General features: G+C 37.8%; 1 protein-coding gene across 1 annotated transcript in view; it reads left to right on the plus strand.

Annotated features, from left to right (window-relative positions):
* The window catches only part of LOC132011506 (contactin-6-like), a 302333-nt gene that overhangs the window by 162436 nt on the left and 114489 nt on the right, over nt 1-25408 (plus strand). The window contains 1 exon segment of the mRNA XM_059390186.1: nt 15369-15464. Coding sequence (XP_059246169.1) covers nt 15369-15464 — 96 coding nt within the window.

The raw sequence follows: 25408 nt of genomic DNA on the forward strand, positions 1-25408 counted from the left end.
CTCCCTGATTGTAAGTGACTTTTTGATGACAAGCAAGAGAACTTTTCAAAAACACAGAATATTGAAAATATTTTGTTTGTTTTGGCAAGTCAATGGCCTTGTCCGCCTGTGGCTTCCAGATGGGGGTCCAGGCTGAAAACATCCAGAGGCTCCAACCACATTTGCTATGCAGCACAGCATCTCTTACAGTCCAAAGGTGAGCCTTAATATTTTATACCGTTAACTGTGTAGTCCCAAAGATGGATTCAGGGCAGGCGTTTGATGTTGCCACATGTTTGGGTTGCTGAATACCATGGTGAGTTTCTCTACCTCTCTTCGACATTTTAATAGTGGTAACAACAAAAACACAAAAATTTCCCCTTATCACTGGTGCTTTAGGTAATAACGCACTGAAAGAAAAACAAAAATTGGTTTGTCTCCATAATATATCACATTCTCTACTTTATGAAGAAATAATTAAAGAAACAGCTCAAATTTGATGTGAAGCTTCAGAAAACTCCATGTGTGCCATGGAAAAAATATTAGAGAAACATTGATTTCCCACAAGAGACGAATCAATTTTGTCTGTTTAGTTCATTGCTGCATTTATAGCTCCTAGAGCATTGCTTGGCAGATAGTAGCTGCTTAATAAATTGGCAGATGAGACCTGCTTTAAATGTCCATAGCACACTCTGTTTGATTTGCTTTTTAACAGCAGAGTTCATGACGAAGATTTGGACTAAGTAGTGCATTTGGGAAGTAATCTCGGGAAGCATGGGGGAAGAGTAGGGAAGTTTATAGGGAAGAGAGAAAACCCAGGAAGAGAAGGCTAATGAGTAGACTATTACTGTGGACAACTGTGCCTCGGTATGGCTGTGCCCCTCCTACAGACTTTTTAGTTTTGTTTGTTTGTTTGTTTTTAATAAACATATAATGTATTTTTATCCCCAGAGGTACAGGTCTGTAAATCTCCAGGTTTACACACTTCACAGCACTCACCATAGCACATGCCCTCCCCAATGTCCATAACCCCACCCCCCTCTTTCAACCCCCCTCCCCCCAGCAACCCTCAGTTTGTTTTGTGAGATTGAGAGTCGCTTATGGTTTGTCTCCCTCCCAATCCCTCCTACAAACTTTTAAAAACATGCCTCAGGATCGCTCCACCTTAGGACAAGAAAGTTGGGGTATTAACTGACCAACTCCCTTATTCTTTGGTTAAGGTTTACTGCTGAGGACATTAAATCCCCACCAGACATATTGGGGTCTGAGGCATTCTGTGCCCGTAGAATAAAGAGGTCCTCACAAAAGTCTTGGGCAAAGGGGCCAGGGCACTGAAGATAGCAAGCTCTCAATTATTAACTGCTGCCCCAAATGCTCGGTGACTTCCTAGGGCGGGTCTGAGTGGTTATGGGATATTTACTGGGGCTACTACAACCATCCCTTAAAAGAACCTCAACACTTGTGGTTTTCTAAGTGGCAGTCCTAAATGTGAGAAAATTTAAGAAACTGGTTTGATATTTACATTTGCTACATAGTTTTAATTAAAAAGGTCACAGATACTTCTTACCTAATAAGCAAGAGAATTTATAAAAGTTCAAAGATGGCAGTTCAGGAATTTTGCATTTTATATTCGTGGCTCTAGTATTTCTATGAGTAAACAGGGTATGTTTCAGTTGTTTCCACTTGATTACTGAATAAGTGATTAGACTGAACTTATTCTATCCTTAAAAGAAGCAAAATGGTGAAAAAATAATGAATACTGTTTTTCTGAAAATAAATTGAAAAAATTTAAAAAAAAGAAGCAAAATACTTAATTGAGATTATTGGACAGTGATGTCCTTGATTAATCATTTTATTGAAGATGATAATTAATGGTCTCTTCTTGTCTTATAAAAGAGTGGGCCTAGGTTGCTAAATAGGTAACTTCTTTTCTACCGTGACAGATCATTGATCATCTTAAAAATCTCAAGTAAAAGACACAAAGGAACTTCATGGCAGGGTCAGGAGCTGACCACTTTGCAGAGTGGCTAGGACAAGGCCAAATGATACACAGGCTGAGATTTTACAGGTGCATGAACTATAAATAAACACAAGGAGACCAATCTGCAGGGAAGAAAAGGGCAGAGGCTCGAAGGGAAGCAGAGAGGACGCAGGCCGTGCATGGAAAAGGGAAAAAGAGAGATGGAAAGAGAATAGCTAGCAGTGAACCTCACTGTTGTCCGATGTTTCCACTACTTGCTGGCCTGAGCTTTCTCTCCATGCCTCTTTAACGGCCCCTGCTTTAGTTCAGACTCCCTTAAGTGACTATCTGTCCCTGGTGTGCAGAGACCCAAAGAAAACAATGAACACATGATTGTTATTTCAGTAGAAACTGGAATAAACTAGAAAATCAACTAGTTGATCATTTAAGCTTATGGCATTGTGATAAAAACTGTAGGTCACACTCCTTGGGATTTGAAATTTAGCTCCATCAACTAATTACTAGTTTAGTGACTTATTGGCAGTTTTCTTAATTTTTTTTCTGTTTTAGCATTTCATGTGTAAAGTATGCTTAATTCTAGTGCATACTTTTTAGACCCCAATATGTGCTTTTATATATATAGTGCCCACACGTGTAAATTTTATGAACATTAAATATAAATACAAATACAAAATAATAAATATAATAGAGAAAAATAACAACATAAAATAAGAATATATATAAAATTAATTCTACATGTAAGTTTATGAACTATAAATTTTGTGACAATTATAACTTACTGAGGGCTGTTTGATGTGATGTATTAAGCAGGTCACTTTAGGCATCTCACTTAATTCTCACAATAATCCAACAATACAAGTATTTTTTAAGAAATATTTTATAGATTTGATTTATCTATTGTTTTTTTCAGCAAATGTTTCTTGGATATCCTTTATGTATCATGCACTCAACATATTAGAGAACATTGAAAACTAAACTTTCAGTGTCTCATAGTGTACAGATCCAAGAGCTACAATCAAACACAGGCTTATCGGAATCCAAAATCAAATGTTTTCCTTCAGCTATGGGACCACTCTTTCTTCTTAAATAAAATAAGTACATTCCCTTTGCTCGTGGGTTTGCCTCTCTCTCCTGGGCCACGCACAGTCTTTTATAATCAAAGTTCAGCAGTGACCTGCCATCATTTCTGCCCTACTCTGTTGACTGCACAGACCAATCGTGGCACAGGGCAGTGGGAAGGGACGAGAGAAGGCAGTAGAAACCACCATCAGCTTCACTTGGGGCCATTTTGGAATCTGGCTCCTACATCATTTCTTAGAATAAATCCTAGCCTCTTCTCTATGATCCAAAAAAAAATTGTATCCTCTTGAAAATTCCTAAAGAAAATATTGTGGACTATATACATGGTATTTTCTATTCACTCACTCACTTTGAAGTTATAACCATTTCTTAATTCCTTAAACATATATCTGTTGAATATCTGCTTTTGTAAGCACTGACCTAGTTACTGTGGGGAAAATAAGGTCACTATTTTCCTGAAGTTTATAAACTATCTAGGAAAAATTAAAGTAAATTAGAACAATACTCATTTCTGACAGTGATTAGACCTTTGTGGGGGGAGTGAAAGGTAGCTGCTACTTTAGATTGGCTGGCTCTCTTGGCTGGCCAAGAGAGGCTTCCATAAAAAGTTAGCACACAGGCTGAGATCTGAATGTCAGGGGTATCCAGCCATGTGGGGATCTGGGAAGAAGTTTTCAAGCAGAAGAAATAAGGCCAAAGACCACAAAAGGAGGAAACTTAGCATGTTCTGAGAAACAGGAAAGTGAAGTATTCATTGTGTCTGGAGTTTTCTGAACAACAGGAGCAAAGGAGTGATAGAAGTATATCATGGGGAGCCTGAAATAGCTTAGCAAGCTTTTTCAAGTTATTTTTATTTCTCTGAGCTCATTAATCAGAGACTCACTGAGTATATACACTGTGTCCCAGCACTGTGCTGTGTTCTGGGAATGCAGAACAAGCCCAGCCCATATACTCATTTTGGAAAAGGAAGTCATACAAACAGTTACAACATCAGAGTAGGGTCCTTTCCAAGGATCTTATGGTAAATGATAATTAATTCAAGCAATTTACCTTTTATTTTTTAATGTATTAAATCCACCGATATATTCGGGTCACCTCTGTGTGAGATGCAGGCTGTGTGATCTGGTGCTGCAGGTCTGAGACTGACAGAAATAACTGTAGCTAAGACCAGTTACATTTCTATGAAACTCCCCTCAGTCGGTGCACTCTGCACTCTAGATACAATCTACTCACTGTTCTCCAGGAAAATCAGTGTCCTCATTCCTGCATATCCCAGTGAAGAGACATTCTTTCCATCCATTCTAACTCCCAAGTCTACTTCTGCTTAAGTCCTAGTCCCTGCTCAGTGCTTGCAGATATTTCTTTCTCTATGTTAGTCTTGATCTCAAAGAGGAGCTCTTCTTATTTCTGCCCCAGATAACACACTTGTTCAAGTAAAACCTCATTCATGTAATCTGTGCTTTGTATCAGAACATTTGTGGAAGTTTGAGGAGAGAAGAGGATTACGGACACAAGAAGAACATAAAGCATTTTACATTGAATAGACTTTTTCTTCAAGTCCTGTAGCACTCTGTAACTTGATTTCCCTTTTTGTGTGTGTGTGTGTTCTTATCCTGCTGCCCTGCCATCCTGTCTCCCCCACCCCTAACCCCACCCCCAGCCAGTCCCTGCTGATTGTCAACACAAACCACTTTGGTCCTTTCAAATATATCCTGCCTCATGATCCACCATATCCTCTGCATCCACCATTTTCCTAAGACAGATTCCCAAATTTCAGGCATCTATCAATATATTGCCTTTGTGGGGTTTAAAATATCCACATACCACCTGTACTATTAATTTTTTCCCAATCAAATTGCTTTGATTTTTTTAAAAGTAAATATGTTAGGAAGTACATATTTATTAACCACTGTATCAAGAAAATTAATATAATTTATCATAAATAAATGGAAACTCTAAAAAGTACTGTGTACCTATTAAAATTTAAAAACAGGCATTTCTATAACGCTTAAGTGCATTGCCATGCAACCAATTATACCTGCCACACACATTGGTAATCTCTCTTGTTTATCTCTCAAGATTACGTAAATATTTAAAAAGATGATAAAAGTGAAACTGCTTTGGAAAATAATGGGATTTTCTGGGGCACCTGAGTGTCTTAGTGGGTTAAAGCCTCTGCCTTCAGCTCAGGTCATGATGCCAGGGTCATGGGATGGAGCCCTGCTCAGCAGGGATCCTTCTTCCCTTCCTCTCTCTGCCTGCTTGTGATCTCTGTCTGTCAAATAAATAAATAAAATCTTTGGGGGGAAAAAAAAGAAAAGAACAGGATTTTCTTTAAAATAGCCTCTAATGGTCTCTCTGTGTCTGTCTTTCTTTCTCTGTCTCTGTTTCTATGTCTATGTATCTTTCTCTCCGTGTGTGTGTGTGTGTGTGTGTGTGTGTGTGTGTGTGTGTGTCTTTTTCTCTGTCTCTAAATGACAATGTATGCAAAAGTCCTTATCACTGGACCTTAATTATCCTGAGGGCTGAGCTGGAGAAATCTGCAAAGGAAATGCAGATTGCAGATGTGACTCCAAAGTCCTTGCTCAGAGTAAAACAGTTTGAAGGAAAAATAACAGTATTTAGCAACAACCCTGAAAGTCAGTCTCCCTAATTTGAGTACTGCAAGTTCCTGCAAAGTGAAGTCAGTAGGATAGAAAGTCTGTTTTGGTTTGCGGGGCGGGGGGGGGGGGGGGGGGGTTTGGGAAAGGGGGGTGCTTGCCCCGCCCGGGAGAAAGGGGGGGGGGGGGGGGGGGGGGGGGGGGGGGGTAGTCTTTGAAGAAGTGCTCTCATTCCACACTCCTATATAAACAGGAAAACAGGAGTAGTAACATTTAACCAGGGTCTCTGCCCCATTACCTTGAGTACCCTATCTTTTATTTTTTATACAGGTTGCAAAGTTTGAAATTAAACTTTCTGATTAAACCATCAAAATGAACTAAAGGGCTTATTATGGGCCATGTCTCAAAAGAACCATCGTTTGTGGGATGGGTCACATTAACCACTGCTGTCAAAGGGCCAGGAGTCTTGCTTTGTGGGAATCACTCCCTTGTTTTCTAATGCCCAGCACAGAAGTGGGCCCAGAGGGAGCTAGGAGAAAGTTTGTTCCTGAAAGGACACAAGTTCACCTCATTTGCCACCAAAACTTACATGTCCAGCCCTTTTTGCTGATGTCCAGGCATGGAAGCTTGTAACATCTGAGCCTGTGGCCAATCTGCCTCAGACCTGGGAGCCATAGGACCTACAAGTCAGGGCCACTGTGAAGATTAAGTGGTATGATGTTCATAAAGCCCTAGGAACTGGGAGGGGTGTCAGTAAATAAGCATTCCCCTCCCCACTCTTCCCGGATGGCCCCTCGCTGCACTTTCATAGCTCTTAGTTGATCCATTCAAATATTCAACCAAAATCTAATGAAAACCCACTATCTTTTGGATTAGCTAGTTTGATGTCCACACTAGACTTTAGGTTTGCTCTCTGCCACACAGGGCGCCTCAGCAAAATCCTTCAGTGTTCATTTTGGTAGAAAGACATACCGTAATGACACACACAGCTGAGTCTCCATCTTCCACATGCTGTATCGCATCTTTATTCATCTGAGGATTTGACCCATTCTGATCCTCCCCTTCTTGCACTTGAGCAATATCTGTGTCATTCATTAATGCTAGGAAATATAAGCAGCCCTAAGAAATCTCTTTACTGACTAAAAAGGTACCAGAGCTGCCCTCCCTGCAGAACAAAAGATGGGGAAAATGAATATTTGCCAAAAGGCACAGGCCAAGACCAAGAAGAAACAGGGCAGTCTAGGACTTTTCTGGTGACTCAAACACCAAGCCAAGAGGTTATTTCTCCCTCCAGCTGGGTTGTGGTGCTCTCTGAGCAGAGAGATGCAATGACCCTCCATCTAACAGCTCATGTCAAGTTGGCAAAACAGGCTCTGTAATAAAATGCAATGTGATGTGGCATTACTTGGAATAAAATACACATGCTTTTGACTTCAGGCCATTTTTAAAAAATTCATTTATTCACACAGCATTTGAGCTGGCCACTGGATGGGCAGAGAAGGAAGTTCCAGACTCTATACTTAAGAAAACATGTTTCGTTAAATCACCAGGCACTGAAATAAAAACTGAAAATAAAACCCATTTGAAAATCCTAAACATCCAACTGTTGGTGATGTGCAAGTATATGATCAATGACATAATTAAAGTCCCCCCTATCATTTATTTTGTACTTCATACGTTTAATATGTTAAAGACATTACATCATTATTCCTGTGAGACAGGGGCTATTATTAGCTTCATTGTAAAAGTAGAGAAAACTGAAGTAGAAAGAGATGAATTCAGGTGCCCTAAATCAAGAGCAAATGCATGGCAGAGCAACCATTTGGACCCACAGAGTCTGACTCTAAACCTGTGCTCCAGATCCTGTTGTTTCATCATGAACCTGTACAGAATTCATTAGTGGGTTGTCTAATTTTTGCATGCCTACTTAGATTGCTTCTTTTCTTCCCAGAAACACTGAAGAGCTCCACTTCAGTGTGCAGTTAAGTAATCTGGCATCTCAGTCTATCTTACACTGCCAAAGTTATATCATTCCATTGTCCCCTTCTGCTTCTCTATCATTCAGCTAGTTTTAACTGGAGGGAATGTGCAAACTTAGTAAGAGACAAGTTTGGGAATAGGCCATATCTAGTACTTGAATTTTTTTGGTCATAGATGTCACTGCTTTCCCAGCATTAGTCAGACAAATGAGTCCTTTATAGAAAATCAAACTCAGTTGTACATGTATATTTTAATCGACCAGGTAGGCATTTCATAGTTGCTTACAATGACCTATGTAATAAATGCTTATCTCTCTGAAAACCTGGATGCTCAGCTGATAAAAAAGAATATATCACCCCTGCCTCACTATTACTCTATATATTATTTTCTTAAGCACCATAAGGAAATGATTCTCAGTGAATTCATTATTCCCAGGGAACAAAGAAACAACTTACTTGCTCTCCACTTATTTATGAAGTTTTATAAAATTCCTTTTACATCAAAAAAAAAAAAAAAAAAGGAAGGGGGAAGGAATTTTAACTTGGAATATAAATGAATTTGACACCAGAAATTCTTAAAATATCCCTTTACTTCTTGCTTAGATATTAGCATTCCAAATATATGTTCAATATTGAGACTCAGCTATTGCCTCTTTTACAGAATTTGACAATAGCACTGTGCTTTATTAGGTTATGTCATGTTACATTAACGAGTTATGCTAGGAAACACAATAATATCACAAACACAGTAACTGAGTATATAGCATCCTAAAAATGATGATATAAAATGAAATCAGTCTAAGTAGAAATATTTTTGTATGCCACTTAATAAAGGGCAAGGAAAATTAGTTAACAGCATCAAGAATTTCAGCTTACTCCAAACTACCCAAGAAATAGGAAATGGTAACATGAACCATCTGATATTCACCATGAGTGGTTCTCTTCAAAGGAGACAACTGATGGACAGATGTGAATTTGGAAAAACCTTACTATAATGTCTTGATATTCTTAAAGAGTACTTTGATTTCAAAAGTTACATATATCATATCACGGAGTTCCATGAGGCTAATGCAGAGCTAGGGAATTATTCTTGGTATCTTCACCATTTCCCTGTTGCTGGGCAGGGGGTCAGCATTTTCTCACCTGGCAAAATGTTTTTGCCGTAGGCCAAAATAAAGCACATACCTCCGATGTGGAAACTGCGTCAGGAGGATGAACACTCCTCAATGCAAACCTTCAGTGCTGAAACTTCTGCAGAATTTGCAAAGGGGTAATAGTATTCTACTGGTGCAAAACAAAGTACAGTGCAAGAAACGTTGGAATTTAAAATCAGATTCAACATTGTCAAAGTAACAAATTATTAAAGTTGTTTTTGAGGTGCAGAGAGGGGGAAAGGAGCACTGTCTCTGGTTTGGGGACAGATCATACAGTCGTGGTGTGAGGAAGCTCTAGGGTGGTAAGATAGTGTGGCTTAAGCAGATGGCCTCTGGAGTCATGGTCTTTGGAATTTAATTTTACTTCCTTTACTTACAATGAGGGCAGATTTCTCAGTTTCTGAGTATGGAAGTAGTAGAAGGAGGGAGGTGAACTTTGCAGGAGGGGGAGAATTTGGGTTTTTCCCTGCTCCAGAAACAGGACTGTAGCGGGAAGTTTGTAGAAGAGAGAAAGCAGACATAACCAACAGAGGGGAGAGCTATAGGCTTTTAAGAACTAAATATCCAATATTTGATTTCAAGGTGTTTGGATTGCATCTTATTCAATCCATAAGATTAGCAGAGGCACAAATATGGCCGTGGTGGTGCTCCCTGTAAGCGCAGAGTGGGGGGACCGAGGTGGAGATTGGTGTCTATCTCTGTATGTAGATCAAGATAAGGAGCAAATTCCCTGTTTGCAGGGACACGAAGGTGGAGATAAATTAGGAAACACACCTGGAAAGGACACAACAAGGATTCTGAAAAGTGAGAACATCAGAAATGAAACTTTCTAAACCTGAAAATACAGCATTTCCTTCCCCAGTCCAGGAATTTGCAGGAATTTGGAAAGGCACTAAGCTTTTGTTTTTATTTGTTTGTTCATTTGTTTGTTTGAACATGGAGCGGCAGTTTATGCCTGTTTTATATCTTATGTATGGCAGCAACACCCCAGTTAACCTTTGGAAAGCAGAAGAGTATCACATTTGGGAGTGTGAGCTCTGGAATCAGACTACCTCCTCTTCGGTTCTGTCCTGATATATAGAAACTGTGTGGCCGCTGGTCTGGTGCTGATCCTTTATAAACCTGTTTCCTTCCTTGTTAAGTGACTGTGATAGTGGTACCTGCATTCCAGGGTCATCATGAGAATTCAATGAAACTACTTCACTGAGTGTCTGGAACGTAATAGTTATATAGATGAAAAGCTATAAAGTAGAGTTATATAGGAAGAATGAAAACTATAACTATATAGTTATATAGAAAGAAAAATAAAGATTTAAAATATTACAATAATATAATGCAGAGCAAGTGAATAAAAATCCAGTTAATATTATTATTCAGATTTCGAACAACTCAACTGTAGTATATACTGCATGAAGCATGCACATTTTCCTGGTCTGGGTCAATGAACCCCCAGTACCCACAGCCTCCCTCCAAGTTTGAGAGTTGGCAGACCCCTGGCCTCCTTCTGTGTCAGGGACTGGTGCTGCCAAGCACATCCTCTGATTGTGATCCTCAGGCCTTGGCAGCAAATAATACAGTTTTCTCACTTTAATTAGGCTGAGATTCATTCCTACACATGGCAGCTGCAAAGATGTATTCTCCTTACAATGAGACACTGCAATACTTGCTTGGACTTAATTTTAAGTACATTTTGGTGGCCCTTGTCCCTCCTCTGCACCTTGGTTGCTCCAGGAGAGAGCATATGGCCCTGTAATCCTTTAAAGCTTATTTTATGGGCCATTCTCAGGCACTTCCTGCTGGCCTTTGGAACAGAGCCTTGTTTGTGACTGCATTTTTGCTTACATTCCTGCCAAATGCTTCCTCCAAAACCAGCAATAAAACCACAGGATCCGATAAGCCACGGTCATCAGAATGGCTTAATGAGAGCAACCGCAACAATCGGGGTCTTTCACAACAACCTGCTCTGCAGGACTTATACCTTGAGCACAAGGACGGGCTGGGCAGGTCACCTTTGTAGCTTATGGGAGTTTCTCCAAATAATACAGAATTTGAGACCATCTCAGGGAATGATCTCACACTAAGCTGTTTTCCCTTAAGCAAAAATGGATAAGACAAAAATAGGAACTGGTAGTTCTTTTTAGCCTCTCCTCATAGAAGAATAAATCTAGAGTCTTGAAAGGTGTTACAGAGCAAAGAAAATCGCATTGAATGCTCAAATGGCTACCTAATTCAGTCAGCCTTGCCTCAAAATACCTGAATTATATCATGTCTCTGGCTAGCAAAAAGGTACTTGAGGTAGAAGTTGGATACATAAAACAGATCTTGATCAAAGTGTATTCATGTGAGATGGCACTTAGTTTAAATAAGGCAGAATTATATCTTGTCTGTCATCTGTGGCTATTAAACAGTTTTAAAATCTGAATTATTAATTAAAACCTGTGAACTAGTACCAGTTTGGAATGGCCGTGTTCTGATAGCTAACAGGACTTGTATGACTTTTGAGAGATATATGGAAATTATTAAATACCCTATTGTAATCGTAAAAGGCAGGAAGAAATTATGTTGCCAGCAGATCCTATTATAAATGGAAATGAACACAGAATATATTAAGATATCAGTGGTCTTATCAACAGTGTGTTATAATGGCTTCTGATTAACACTGAGAACATGATTGATGTTACTGGGAATATGGCACACTGACAATGTGACACTGAGAAAATTCAATCCAAAGCTTGTTAATTTCATAGAATCATTCAATTTCTCATTACTCCTTTGTGACAGTTTTTGTTTTTGTGACCATTAAAAAGTAATGACAATTTGATGGGACCTTTCAATAATGATAGTAGGAAAAACATTTTTAAATCCTCACCTGTTATTACTAATAGAAAGAGAGACAATGAATACAATATATTGATTTTTGGTTTTATAAAGAGTTTGTTACCTTGATTCTTATTGAGTCACATTTAAAATTATGCAAACCCAAGTCACAAAGGACTCCCAAGTCAAGGCAATAGTTCACATCAACAGTACCAAACATATGTAGGTTGATTTAGTATTTTCCATGGCCAAAGAAGAAAGGACATGTATTTGATTAAAAATCTTTAGGAAACAGATAAGGCATTCCAGGTCCTGAATTAGTGTAAAGCTAATGACTAAGCAAAACAGCTGGAGGAAGAAAAGGGGGTGTAGCTGGGGATAAGTAGAGTTTATTTTGGCCAAATATTTGTATTATTAAAAGTAGAGTACATATAAGAGTTACTAAATTTATGTATCAGATTTAATACCTCTAGTTCATTGAACTTTTCATGGATGGAGAGCAATTCTATAAGAAAGAATACTCATTTGGTAAATAACATAGGTAAACAGCATGCATGCTTCAAATGGAAACATCCATGCACAAAAACTTTTATGGGAACCAAAATATGCTATTTAACCATTTTTTGCAAATTCATGTATCTGAACTCTGTATCAGTCAGAGGAAAATACAGCAGCATGACCTAATCATTTGGTGTGTTGTTATCATAATAATTACCACATACTAATTACTTCTTCTATAGCACGCTGTAGGTTAGACACTTTGATTCATTATTTTATTTAATCCCCATAACAACCCTGATAAATAGGTATATTTATTGCATCTTTTCCCTTCCTCAGTGATTTACCCAACACTGCCATCCATTTCATTGAGAAATTTGAAACCACCGGGAAAATCTTTCTCATCTAACCAGCAGATCATTGTACAGTCTATCCTGTATCAATAATTTATCTTTTGTCTTAATTCTGCCTTCCTTACAAAGGTCAGCACTTTCATAGGGGTTCTGATTGCCACCTTTCTGACTTTTCAAGAACTTTACCATAATGTGTGTCTTAGAATTCTCATCTCTTTCTTTACCTGATTTTTACATCAGTAGAGCACACCTGCCCTCTAAATTCTTCCCTATTCTCAAAATCTCACCTCCCATTCATAGTCAACTCTAAAAAGTTTGCACACTTGTGATCCCCATGTTCTTATCTACTATTTATCCCTCAATTCACTTTGGCCTTTCTCCATAATTTCACTTAAACTTCTCTTGTCAAGATTACAAGTGACCTTCATGTTGCCTAATATGACATTTTTCTGTCCACATCTTATCCCATGCTGTAGACCCTGCTTTCTTCCTTCTTCTGCTTCTTCTCTCTGTCCTACTCTCTTCTTTCCTCCTTCCCTTTCCTTCCTTCCTAATCCTCTACTCCACTTCTAAACATTGGAGATTTTTAAAGTTTGATTCTAGACAACTGTCAAATTGCTCACGCCAAAAATTTTAGAGTCATCCCATGGGGATTACATCCATTCCTATGGCTTTGAATACTATATATATACTGATGAATTCTATTCTTATAAATCTGGACCTTGCTTCTCCTCTGATTTCAGTGCTCATATGTTATATAGCATACATGGCATTGTCATTTAAGTAATTCATGGATAAGACACACATAATATATACAAAATATAAGTCTTCAATTTCTCTAAATCACACCAATAATTTATTGCAATTATACTCAAATAAAGTTGTTAAAACGAGCAAAAAATTACACAAATTGTAATCTTTATATTTTTTTAAAGATAGAGAGGTGTAGGTAAAGATTTAATAATCTCTACTTCCATATGTCCCATTCACTCCCTTGAGACAATCAAGGTGAATATTAAAAATATATATTCTATTATTTTACCTATACCAGTTAAAGGAAATGGTCATATTTAGGTTTTTACTTTTTTTCTTTCACAATGGGATAATGACATAGCAATATTTAGCACTTTTTAAACTTAAAAGTTTAAACTCTCTAAGAGCTTTCCTAGTCAGTCCTTTATATCTAACACATTCTTTCTAATCATTGATAGCCTTCCATTCTATGGATATTACAGATATTACTCAACTTCTGCACTGATTTATTATTCACTTGTTTCTAGTCATTCCCTTTATACTTTTAATATAATCCTAATGTAATACAATAGCCCCAAATGTTGATTATTGCAATTTCTCATTGACCCTTGTCCACTATGTGCCAATGAACAGTGCTTCCTTTCAGTATTGTGGCATTTCCCTGTTATTTTCTACCTCTAGGTTTTGAAACCTGGTTTTTGGTTTTTGTTTATTCACAAGGAATATGTTCCCTGTTCCATATCACCATTGCATGGCTGTCTCTTTCTCATCCAATAAATCTGCGTTCTATTCTTTTCACTCACAAGTTATGTCAGTGGCGTTAAAAGGTTAAACTGCTATAACACAGAGACCCCAAAATAAATGCCTCAAACAAGATAGGACTTGACTTGTCTCTACTCTAATGATCCAGAGTGGATGTTCCAGATAGGTGGAGTTGTACTCCATGCAGCCACTCAAGTATCCAGATCAAGAAGATCTTTTATGTCATTGGCAATCTGGGTGCTGGGGGGATGGGTGGAGAACATAAATCTGTGGAGATTTCCTTTCACACATCATATATGGAAGTTTCACTTGTTTCTGCTTGCCACATTAATTGTAAGGATGTCTGAGACATGTATCCTATGCTTAGAAAACTGTATTTGTTCTATAAATCTACTCTTATGGAAGAAGGGAGAACACATTTTTATAGACAATAGCAGTCTTCACCCCACAATAATTATTACAATTTGTAAAGGTACATTTGTTCACTTATTTTTTAAATTGTCTTCTAGTTTTCCTATTTAATAATAAGCACAATAAAGGCAAGGTACATGCCTGGTTTATTTACTAATATGTCTTCTCTCCTTAGTACACTTCCTATATTTTTAGTAGGGGTTCAAAACAAATGTGTTAAAAGAGTAAATGAGAGTATAATGGGATTTTACAGGTCAAAAAACTAAGTTCAGGAAAGTCAAAAACTACCTGTTCCTGGAGACTGAATGAGGAGTCCAGGAATGTGGAAGGATTTGTACTTCATGTGGATGGTTTAACAATGTAACTAGTTAGCTTTCTGCTAACAGTGTATTTCTATTCTTCTTTGATGTTGTAGGACATTACAGCATTCTAAACAAGATCATGAAGCTTCTTTGTGAAGGAGTAGAATGAGAACATTTAAAAATAGACCTCTCTCAACAGTTCAATCACATAGAACTCTCTACCTCACACCATTCCATCCTAAATTCTCAGACTCCATCTGCACATCAAATACCAACCATTAATCAAGAGGGCTAGAGGACTGCCGCAAACTTGCTGCATACTTTTTGTTTTGTTTTATTTTATTTTGTTTTTTAAATCACACCTTCCCTGGGCAAGGAAAGTAAGTATGTGCTGAGTTTTAAAGATTTCCCGCTAGGCTACAAACTGCCAGGGAGAATAAAAGCAAATAGATAGTAGGTAATGTTAATAAATGTCTTCATCACATGCTCCATTTAACTATATGAAAAAGAAAGGAGAAAAGAAGAAACAAGAGTTTTAGAGATAATAATCAGTGTATATAAATTGACCATCAACTAAATCTTCTGGTCAGTCAAGTATGAGTGTCCCTTACTGTTAAGAATAAAAATAAGTTCAAAATTCTACTTTAAAATGTTATTTACTGCAAGATAATTCTAAAGCTGTTTTGTTTGTTTTCCAAGATATTGAAGACTTTGAAACCAAAACCAGAAGTGCAGTGTCCGTCCGAGAAGGTCAAGGTGTGGTGCTTCTCTGTGGTCCACCACCACACTTTGGAGGTATGGTGGGGAATAGTTTGGGTCACACCATCAATGTGGTCACTGGAGGAGTAAAGAAGGCACATCATGTCTTGAAGTCAATGGTAGCTCTTTAACAAGTCAAAAAGACCGTGAAGGCTCTTCATGTTCATCCTCCTGTATCTAAACAGTATAATCTAAATGTTTTTAAAAGAAATTTTTGTTTAAGCATGGCCTTAAGGAGTTGCAGCCTGGCACCCAGCATAAGCGCCAGGGTACAAAGTGAAATTGACTGCTGCTGCATTCTGATGCTTGTCACCCTGTATAACAAGAGACAATTTGTTTAAGCGCTTTAGGCTCAGTTTCCTCATCTGTAGAATTGAGACACTGATATCTGCACTGTAGTGCTTTCGTGAATATTAAGTGAGCTAGTGAATGTAAACCAATCAGTGTAATGGCTCGTATTTATTCAGAAAAGAAAGCTGAGATTGTTATTTCGTTGTTATTAATGACCTCCATGGAAAAGCAAATTCCAGCATTCCTCTTGGCACCCTCACTTTAACTATTGGAAGAGGAGAGCTACTCCATTAGTTAGAAGCAAATTTTGGATGGCACAAAATCAGAGTATCTCCTAGCAATGGTAAAATCATGCAGTCAATGACAGTCTCTGGTTTGTAAGAATCTGGATTGACTTGGGAATTAACCTGTTGCCAGGGACCTAAACCACCTACTGATTCCCTCGGGGTTGCATTTTGTCAAATTCCAAATGATTTGATAAAATTTGGTAGATTCTCAAGCAACAATGAATCTGGAAGAGGCAATATCACAATATCCATGGAGTCATTTCATTTGGTTCAATTCAATATCATACTGATTGTATGACAGTTACCTTAATAACAGCAAGTACTTACGAAGTAGAGATTTGAATACTTTGTATGTACTAACTTTTCAGTTTCTCACAGCAGCTTCATGAAAGACAAACTATGATTATTGTTTTACAAATGAGAACAATAAGGTAGACAGAGGTTAAGTAACCAGTCCAAGATAACACAGCTGATAGGCAGCGGAGCCAAGCTTCAAATCCCGGCAGTCTGGCTCCTTAGAGCAGCCTTTTATACTTAATATTTCCACTCTGCAATGGGAGGATTTTGAAAGCAAATATAACAAATTTTTAAAAATAAAACAGAAACAATTATATCCCTATATTAAACAATCTTTTAAAAACTTGGAAGCACTTTTCCATTATTTTCATTTTTACACAATCTCCTGAACTGCTGATACAAAAGAAAAGGAAACTCATTAGAAGGTAACAACACTTTATTCAGTAATATTAGAGTAGTATAGCATTATGCTCGCCTGAAATATTAGGTGAGAGTTACACTATTTTTAATGCTGAGATAAAATATTATTCCAGAGCATTGAAAAAAAATTGATGGTGCTTATTTTTTAACCATAGGGAAATTAGCTTTTAGTACTGTAACTTAAGATGACAAGATAGACAAAGCCATGTCTGTTTGTGCTGTCTGTCTGTGTCATTTTATGCTGACTTTGGTCAAAGAATCTTGACAGGATTGAAGATTGTTTTCACCTTTGTTTAATCTAAATAAAGGAAGCAGAAATGTCAAATATTTGTAAATGAAAGTCACATATTTTAAAAAGGCAGCCAATGGGGCACCTGGGTGGCTTGGTAGGTTTAGCATCCAAGTCTTGGTTTCAGCTCAGGTCATGATCCACTCCCAAGTTGGGCTTTGAGCTCAGGGCAGTCGGCTTGTCCCTCTCCCTCTGCCTCTTGTTTCTCCCCTGCTTTCTATGCCTCTAAAATAAATAAAATCTTTAGAAAAAATAATAAAAATTAAAAAGGCAGCCAAGTAGAAGCTTTCCTTGTTACCTTGTTACCTACCACTGTTAAAGTATAAGTTGATTATTTAGAGCATGTACCCCTTATAACGGTGTACCTCTGCTTATGCCATGAAGTTAAGTCACAGATAGACAAACACTGCCTTCAGTTAAGATCTTTTTAGTTGAATAACTAATGCCTGTTGCATGCAAGTTATGACAAACTTGTCTGATGCCACATTTGATTATATCATATGGAATGTTTTAGCAGGATCCCAAGGGTATTTGTCAATATTGACTTCATCCAACTATTTTTAGGTATTTGGGTATATCCAGGTATTACAGAATTTTTATCCAGAGAGCTCTAGGATGTGTCATGGACTTCCTCATCTCCACAAGGGCAGAAATACTGAAATATTGTTCTTCTGTTCCTTATAGCTGTCCCAGATCAAAACTATGGGGAATATTGACAGACGCCATTTGACTCAGTTATACAAATAGTCATCAATTAGTTAGAAGGAGAAAGTATTAATAATAGTGACAATGGCTACCAGTTATTGAATTATTATCATGAGCAAGCCCTATTAGAGTTTCCATTTATTTTCTCCTTCCCAGTATTCCAATAATTAAGGACAATAAATTTAAAATGAGGAAACCAAGACTCAGATAAACTAAGTAGATCAGTTTTCAGTTAGTAAATGAAGGCAAGATTCCAAAGCAGGAATTTCTGACTTAAAAAAAAAAAAAAATACCTTTGTAGAGAAAGCTCTGTAGTTAGTGGTTAAACCTCAGATTGTTTATCAATTTAAACACTCTTACACCTCCTGGGTTTGCTAAGAGTTCTATGAGTGTTTTTAACTGGCTCATTTAAAACAATTCCTTATTCTTCCTTTTCCATTCTCACCTTCCTGTGAAAGTGAATTGTGCCAAGAAAGACTTCAAGAATGCAGAGAAACATATTGGTTGGATAACCTTCAAACTGGATTAGTGGACAGCTGGTTTAAAGTGAGCCAAATTTACACATAGACATTTCTGTCTTTGTGATTTTTTTTCTGGATTAGTGCATATATGTATACACACACACACACACGTATGTATATATGCATATGTATTTGTGTGTGAATATATGTATGTGTATCTATCTATATATTTCTTTAGTATATAACAATCTACCTTAAACTTAGTAGCTTCAAGCAACACCCATTTATTAACACACAGGTCTATATATCAGAAGCCAAAGGATGATGTGATTGGTCTCTCTACTCAGACTCTTACAAGGATAAAATCAAAGTCATGACCAGGTGGCATTCTCTTCTGGGAAGTCTAAGGAAGAATCCACTTCCAAGCTCTCTCAAGTTGTTGGCTAAATTTGGCTCCTTGATATTGTAGTATTAAGGTCCCCTATTCCTTGCTGCCCAGATGTCAAGGGCCACTGTCATCGTCTAGTGGATGCCCACATTTCTTACCATATGTCTCCCTCCATCTTCAGAGCCAGCAGCAAAGAATATCCCTCACATCAATTCCCTCTGATAGTTCAAATGTCTTTAGCTAGGGCAAGGGAGAAATTATATTAAACTTGATATTATCAGAACATTGTGAGTTCTTTATATTTTCTCTCTAGTATCATCACAAAAAAAAAAAAAATGGAAAACACTTCTTAACAAGGCAGGCCTATCATATACATTTTAGTGTGTTTTATAAAACAAAAACCAAAAATCAAAAAACAAGAACTATGGGAGAGTAAGAAAAATGATCAACTACATTGAATCCTATAAATTTACCCAGGGGCGTGGGGATAATAGCTCCAGGAACAAAACAAAAGAAAAACGTGTGTAGATGGATTTCCCATAGAAATGATTAGTGACAACTCAGTGAAATAGAGTAATCAACATAAGCCAAACTGAACAGGTGCTGTTTTATGGATGTCCTTTATTATTTTTTTTTCTGAAGAGACCAAAGGAGATCTGAATCCAGAATAGATTTCTCATGGATGTTTCCTACCTAATTTTTAAAGTAACCACAAATTTGCTATCCTTCTAGAAAGAGAGGATTTACAGATAAAGTTTATTCTAGAGGAAAGTACTCATAGTGAAAAAGAAAAGAAACCCAGGCAATAATTCCAGAACACAAAACTGGCACATTCTGCTTTATCTCTTATAAATGTGATATTTGGACCTAAAACCAGAACTATTCCCTATACTCTGAGGAGAAACGGATATTTGTTTCCTTAATCCTATTGCTTAACTAGAGATAAACCCCATGAATGTGACTGAATGCCAGTAAAGCCAGATTAAGTCCTTGTTTCCATCTTCCTAAGAATATAATTCTAAAATATTACAGAGAAATATAAGTTTTACTGAAGTTTTGTCTGGAGAACACAGAGAGTGCTACAATGCACATCTGATTGAAACCCTTTTTTCCCTATTAGACATCACTTTCCTTTCTCCTAAAGTCTCTTAACAGTAGTCTATGACTTATCTCATCTCCACACAATCTCCAGCAATCCCTTCTATTGTCTATTATAGTTATTATCCTTAATTTGGATACCCATGTCAGAAAAATACAAGTCTCCTAGTTAGCCTCTTGGTGCTTGGCAAAGGTAAAATTTGGTAGTCCGCTAAGTAAAGTCTTCTTTTCCTCTGCTAGGTCTCTGGACGATTCTAAGCTCTCTTCTCTACATCCGGGTTTATGTGACAGTAAGAGGCAATACACTATTTATTTTATTTATTCATTTGGGGGAGGGTCACTGAGCCTGGAGGTAGACTTGGAACTGCCATGCAGAGAGGTCTTTCTACCATGGGTTTTCACTCACCTCCAGGATGAGCTTTGATTAAGAGCACTGGTCACTGGTAACAGAGATTCTGCATGAGTCATTTGCAACAGCACTGAAAGCAAAATTTCAGACTGTTAATTTTTCTAATGGACATGAAACTCTTGAAGCCAAGGCTCTAGGTTCCATATGAAAATAAGTTGTCAATAGATTTTCATGGGTGCAGTGAGTTAGCCAAGCTTCACATGAAATTTTCTTTAAAAATGGCAGAGTGAAGAAATGATACATGTTGTCTAAAATAAGTAAGATCACCTTCACTGTGAAATAATAGTTTCACCATATCTAAAGTAAAGCAGATTCTTTCCCTTTATTGTCTGGATATAAAACTCTCAATCCAGGGCTCATAAAAATCATAGGTTTAAACAATTTGTTATAGAGGAAATATTCCATTGTCTTCAAAGATATAACTCTTAGGTTGGTAGAACAATTGAATTTATGCCAGTAGTTTGGATGTCTATGTCTGTGGTAGGAAGATAGCACTGTTGTTTGAGCCCAGCATTTGTATTTCCATCAATAAAAACATTGACAATTCAACAGAAATGGAAAATCATTCCAGCAAAAACTCCAAATTGTGTTAAAGAATAAAGAGGAAAGTTACATTGAGAAAAAGTGCTAAATTTCATATGCCCTTCTTTCCAATAATGTTTTTTTAAGATTTTATTTATTTATTTGACAGAGATTACAAGTAGACAGAGAGGCAGGCAGAGAGAGAGGAAGGGAAGCAGCCTCCCTGCTTCCCTGTGGGGCTCGATCCCAGGACCCTGAGATCATGACCTGAGCCGAAGGCAGAGGGTTTAACTCACTGAGCCACCCAGGTGCCCCGCCAATTAGTTTTTGTTGTTCTTGTTCAGATCAGCAGTGTGTGTACTTTGAGGTTGCTTCAATATGTAAAAGGCAGATAGCAGAACAGTTGTCTATTGGTATAATAGTAACAACCATCATTACTGAACTTGTACTATATATCTACTCAACAAATATTTATTGTGTACATACTAAATGCCACTCCTTTTAGTGAATTTTAAGGATATAGTAGAGAGCAATGTGACAAAGTCTTTACCTTCATGAATCTTAAAATAAACAATATAAAAATGTGGCAGATGGTAATAAAAGCTAGGGAGTAAACTAAATGGGGTAAGAAATAGTGGGTGTTGCCATTGTATATTCTGAGGCCAAAGAAAGTGTTGTTGGCATTTGAGGAGAGAACTAAAGGAATGAGAGTGAGACATTGAGCAAAGGCAGTTTGCACAGAGGGAACAGCATGTGCAAAGGTCTTGGCAGTAGGGCTGTGTCAGGCACGTTGGAAGAAAAGCAATGAAACCAGTGTGGATAAAGAAAGGTGAGCAAACAGGAGCATAGATGAGGTTGTAAGCACTACCTAAAAGATATTATGGAGCCTCTGATTTTTAGTGGGAGTGAGATTAGAATGCATTGTGTGGTAGTGAGCAAAAGACTGATGTGCCTTCTTTGAGTTCCAGTTTAAAAAGTTTATTCTAAGTAGACCATAAAGGGGCAATAATATAAGGAGTTAAAGGTGATTATAATGACTCAGGGGAGAAGTAATGTGGCTTGAAGCAGGATGATAGAAGCAGACAGGTGAACAAGTAACCATCTTCAGTATATAGTTAGAACGTATAGCTGAGATGATTTCCTGAAAGATTAGATGTAGAGTGTAAAGAGAAAGAGAGAAGTGGTTTTAGGTTGAGCAAGTGGAAGAAAGCGGTGCCATTTATTGGGTTGATACCAATAACAGGAGAGCAGGTTTTGGAATGGAGGAAATCAGGAATTTGTTTTGGGACATTTTAATGTTCAGATATCTGTTAGATAGAACAATGAAAATTTTGCGTAGGCAACTAGATTTATATATCTGGGGGAAAGTTCTGGTTTGGAGAACTAATATTGGTAGTTACCATTATTAAAAATACAAAATTTAACTGAATAAGTTTAAAGGTCTAATTGGCTTTATTCAATGATTGATGAATCGGGCAGCATATCATCTTACAAATGGAAAGGAACCCATGGGATGCCTGGGTGGCTCAGTTGGTTAAGAGTCTGCCTTCTGCTCAGGTCATAATCCCAAGGTCCTGGGATCAAGTCCCACATTTGGCTTCTTGCTTAACAGGGAGCCTGCTTCTCCCTCTGCCTGTCCCTCCCCCTGCTTGTGTGTGCTCTCTCTCTCTGACAAATAAATAAAATCTTTAAAAAAGTGGAAAGGAATCCTGAAGAGGTTCAAAATTAAAGACTTTTATAGGCAGAAAAAGGCAAGATAAGGAAGTTGTTCCAGCAAAGAATAGATTGTTTCAGGCAAGGTCACCTTAGTCTGGAGGATGGGTAGGGTCTGTCAGGTAGGTTGCTCACCTGATAGAAGGAGACCTGCTAACCAAGTAATTCCAAATTAACTGGTTAAGGGTCACATTTCTGAGAGAGGTTGAAAGTAGAATTGTGTTTGGTGTTAAGTTTTGGTTGGTGGACATGGCACTTAGGAGAGTGACTCTTTTTGGAGACCATTGTCTCTCTCTCTCTTTCTCTCTCTCTCTCTTTTTTTTAAATCACCATATAAATAGTATTTAATGCCACATGATTGGATAAGGTAACAAATGCTTCCTATATGCTGGACTCTCAGTTCAGCATCTTATGTGCCTTAACGCTGTCAAAGAAAATTTCTCCACTCTATAAAGTAATTGTGTTAAAGAAGTTAGTGTTAACTTGACCAAGAAGACATATCTTGGGTTTAAATACCACTTCATTTATTCTGCTATCTAATTTGTTCTGGCATAATCTGGCCCACAACAGAAAATAATTGCTAAATCAAGTATAAATGGAAACAGCAAGTGTATCTGTATTAGAGAATATGTAAAGACCACCTAGAGACGTAAATTGATTTATCTAATATAAGTGTACTGTATTAGAACCAGAAAGATCATGTAGCTGACCAGAGTCCCATAGTTCATTTTCCTAGGTCCTGGGCTCCACGTTTCCTCTTCTACTTTCACAATCTTATTCTTTCCCGGTAAAAATGTTTTCCCTTGCTTGCTAGCACGTCAAATAGAATTCTCATGTTACATCTATTTCCATTTGCATAGCCCAGGTTTTCTCAACATCAACACTCTTGACAATTTACAGTGAGGTAATTCTTTGTTATGGGGTTTGTCCTCTGTGTTGCCAAAATGTTTAGCAACATCCCTGGCCTGTGCCCATTTGATATAATAGCACCCCCTCTCCCAATAGGGAGAAGGAAAACATCTCCAGACATTGCCAAATATCCCCTCTCAGGCAAAATCATCCTTGGTTGAGAACCACTGGAATGACCCCTCACTTAACATTCTTTATATCTAGCTCACCTGTAGAGGATGGGAATTGAGAGGAACAAAGGAAGTGTAGTCCTTCTGTAATTGCCTCCCATGGCTTACCCAGCCTTCCTTAAAACTGGAGGTTTCTTAGAAGTTCATTCAGAAGCTGCCTGTGTTTTCATTCCTTCTCCAGGTAGGAAGTACTGGTACGCATGCAGCCCTAGAGTTCTTTGTAAGCTAGCAATAGCAGGAACTCAGAGGGCCTTTCCTTAGTTGTTGTTTGTAGGCCACAAATGCAGCTATCTCCATGATTCTGAACAGGAGATGTGTAAATCAAAAGGGATCTAATAAAATCTAGGTGGTTAAGCAGTAATTGTGGAACAAATGGGAACAGAAATCGGAGTGGTTGTAAAGGTGTCAGGGCAGTGTTCTGGGTTACATCATAAACTTGCTCAACACCAATATCAATGACTTCAATTCCAGAAAAGGAATTATTTTTCTTGGATTAGGTCTTTGCCACTGAGCTAGCATAACCATGATTTACCACCCGGCAGGCAGTCACATTTAACCCTAGAGCTCTGCACAAGGTTTGCAGTAAAGTACACTCATTCCAGAATATTCCAAAGGGGAGATTTATCCACTAAATCTGAGCACTACGCTTCAGATTCTTTATTCTTCTCATTTATTTTCTACTTCTAGAAACATGCTACCCATTTTGAGGCCTGTTTTACGGAGCCAATAGAAGTTCTCATTGTCAGTGTTTATCACAACTGGTCTCTTTCATGTGGGATACTTCCCCTGTAATAAAAATTATGTCCGATATAATGGGTACAATTGCATATATCTCTTGTGTCTGTACTTTAAATATTACAGTGCAAGATATAGGGCTATAAAAGATGTCAAAACACAATCATGCTCTAGGGAAAATAGGATTTGTTGTATGCTTGAGAGAGCAGCAGATAGAGTCTTCAGTTGCTTACTGCAGATCTGCCATTCCTAATAACATTAAAATTGTAGAGGATGGTGTCAATGTGAAACTACAGGCAATGCTTCAGGAAAGACCAATTATCATTCAGTTCTAATGTTACTGCTGAATCATCATAGGGAAAATGCATCACAATCATTAATAACAGATAAATGTCATAGATGGTGGAGAAAATATTTTAAAAATTCAATGGTTTCAACTTAAGTGGCTCATGAATTATACATTTAATTAAGAAAAGCCAAATGGGAAGAATTTTAAACTTCCAATTTGTAAGGTAGTTTTTTTTTTTTTCTTTCCCCATTAAAAATACACAGATTAAGCATGACAGTAGCTGATGATGGAACAAAATAGATAAAAGCCCCCACTCAGCCTGACTATTTGGGGTGGGAATAGGAGCCCATGGGGAGAAGGGAGAAGGGAAGGATGAAAAATACAGTGACAGGAAGGGCTTGCAGGTTAACACATTCATCAGTTCACAGAGGAGCACATAGGGGTACCTGGATTCTAGTAACAGAGCTGCTTCTATCTTCCCCTCTGTTTACTCATCTATAAAATGAGAAGATTGGGCTGAGAGATCATTAGGTCCCTTCCATCTCAGACATGCCATGCATCTATGAACTAAGGAATATCCTTTTGTTCAGGTTCCCACATACCACCTGAAGAGAAATATACAAGATGGCCACCATTTTATCAAACTCTGAGCCATTTTCCTTTCTGGTATGGTTATGCAGAGGAGATTGAGAAGTACCATTACATTAGTGATTTTCAAAGAAGTGTTCCAGGTCCCACCAGTATTACCATTCCCAGATAATTTGTTAATGATGTAAATTCTTTGGCTCCTTCCCAGATCTACTGAAGGAGAAATGGGGAGTGTAGAACCCAGCAGTTAGTGTTTTACCAAGTCTTTTAAGTGATTGTTATGCACACTGAGGTTTGAAGATCTGTCCCCTGGTGAGGCCATTTTGGAGAAAAGAATTATTTCATAATGGTTTGACAAATACATTCTATTCCCTGCTAATAGTAGCTATAAACACATTGAAGTAATTGA

Source organism: Mustela nigripes, chromosome 2 (genome assembly GCF_022355385.1).
Source record: "Mustela nigripes isolate SB6536 chromosome 2, MUSNIG.SB6536, whole genome shotgun sequence".
NCBI classification, from domain to species: Eukaryota; Metazoa; Chordata; class Mammalia; order Carnivora; family Mustelidae; genus Mustela; species Mustela nigripes.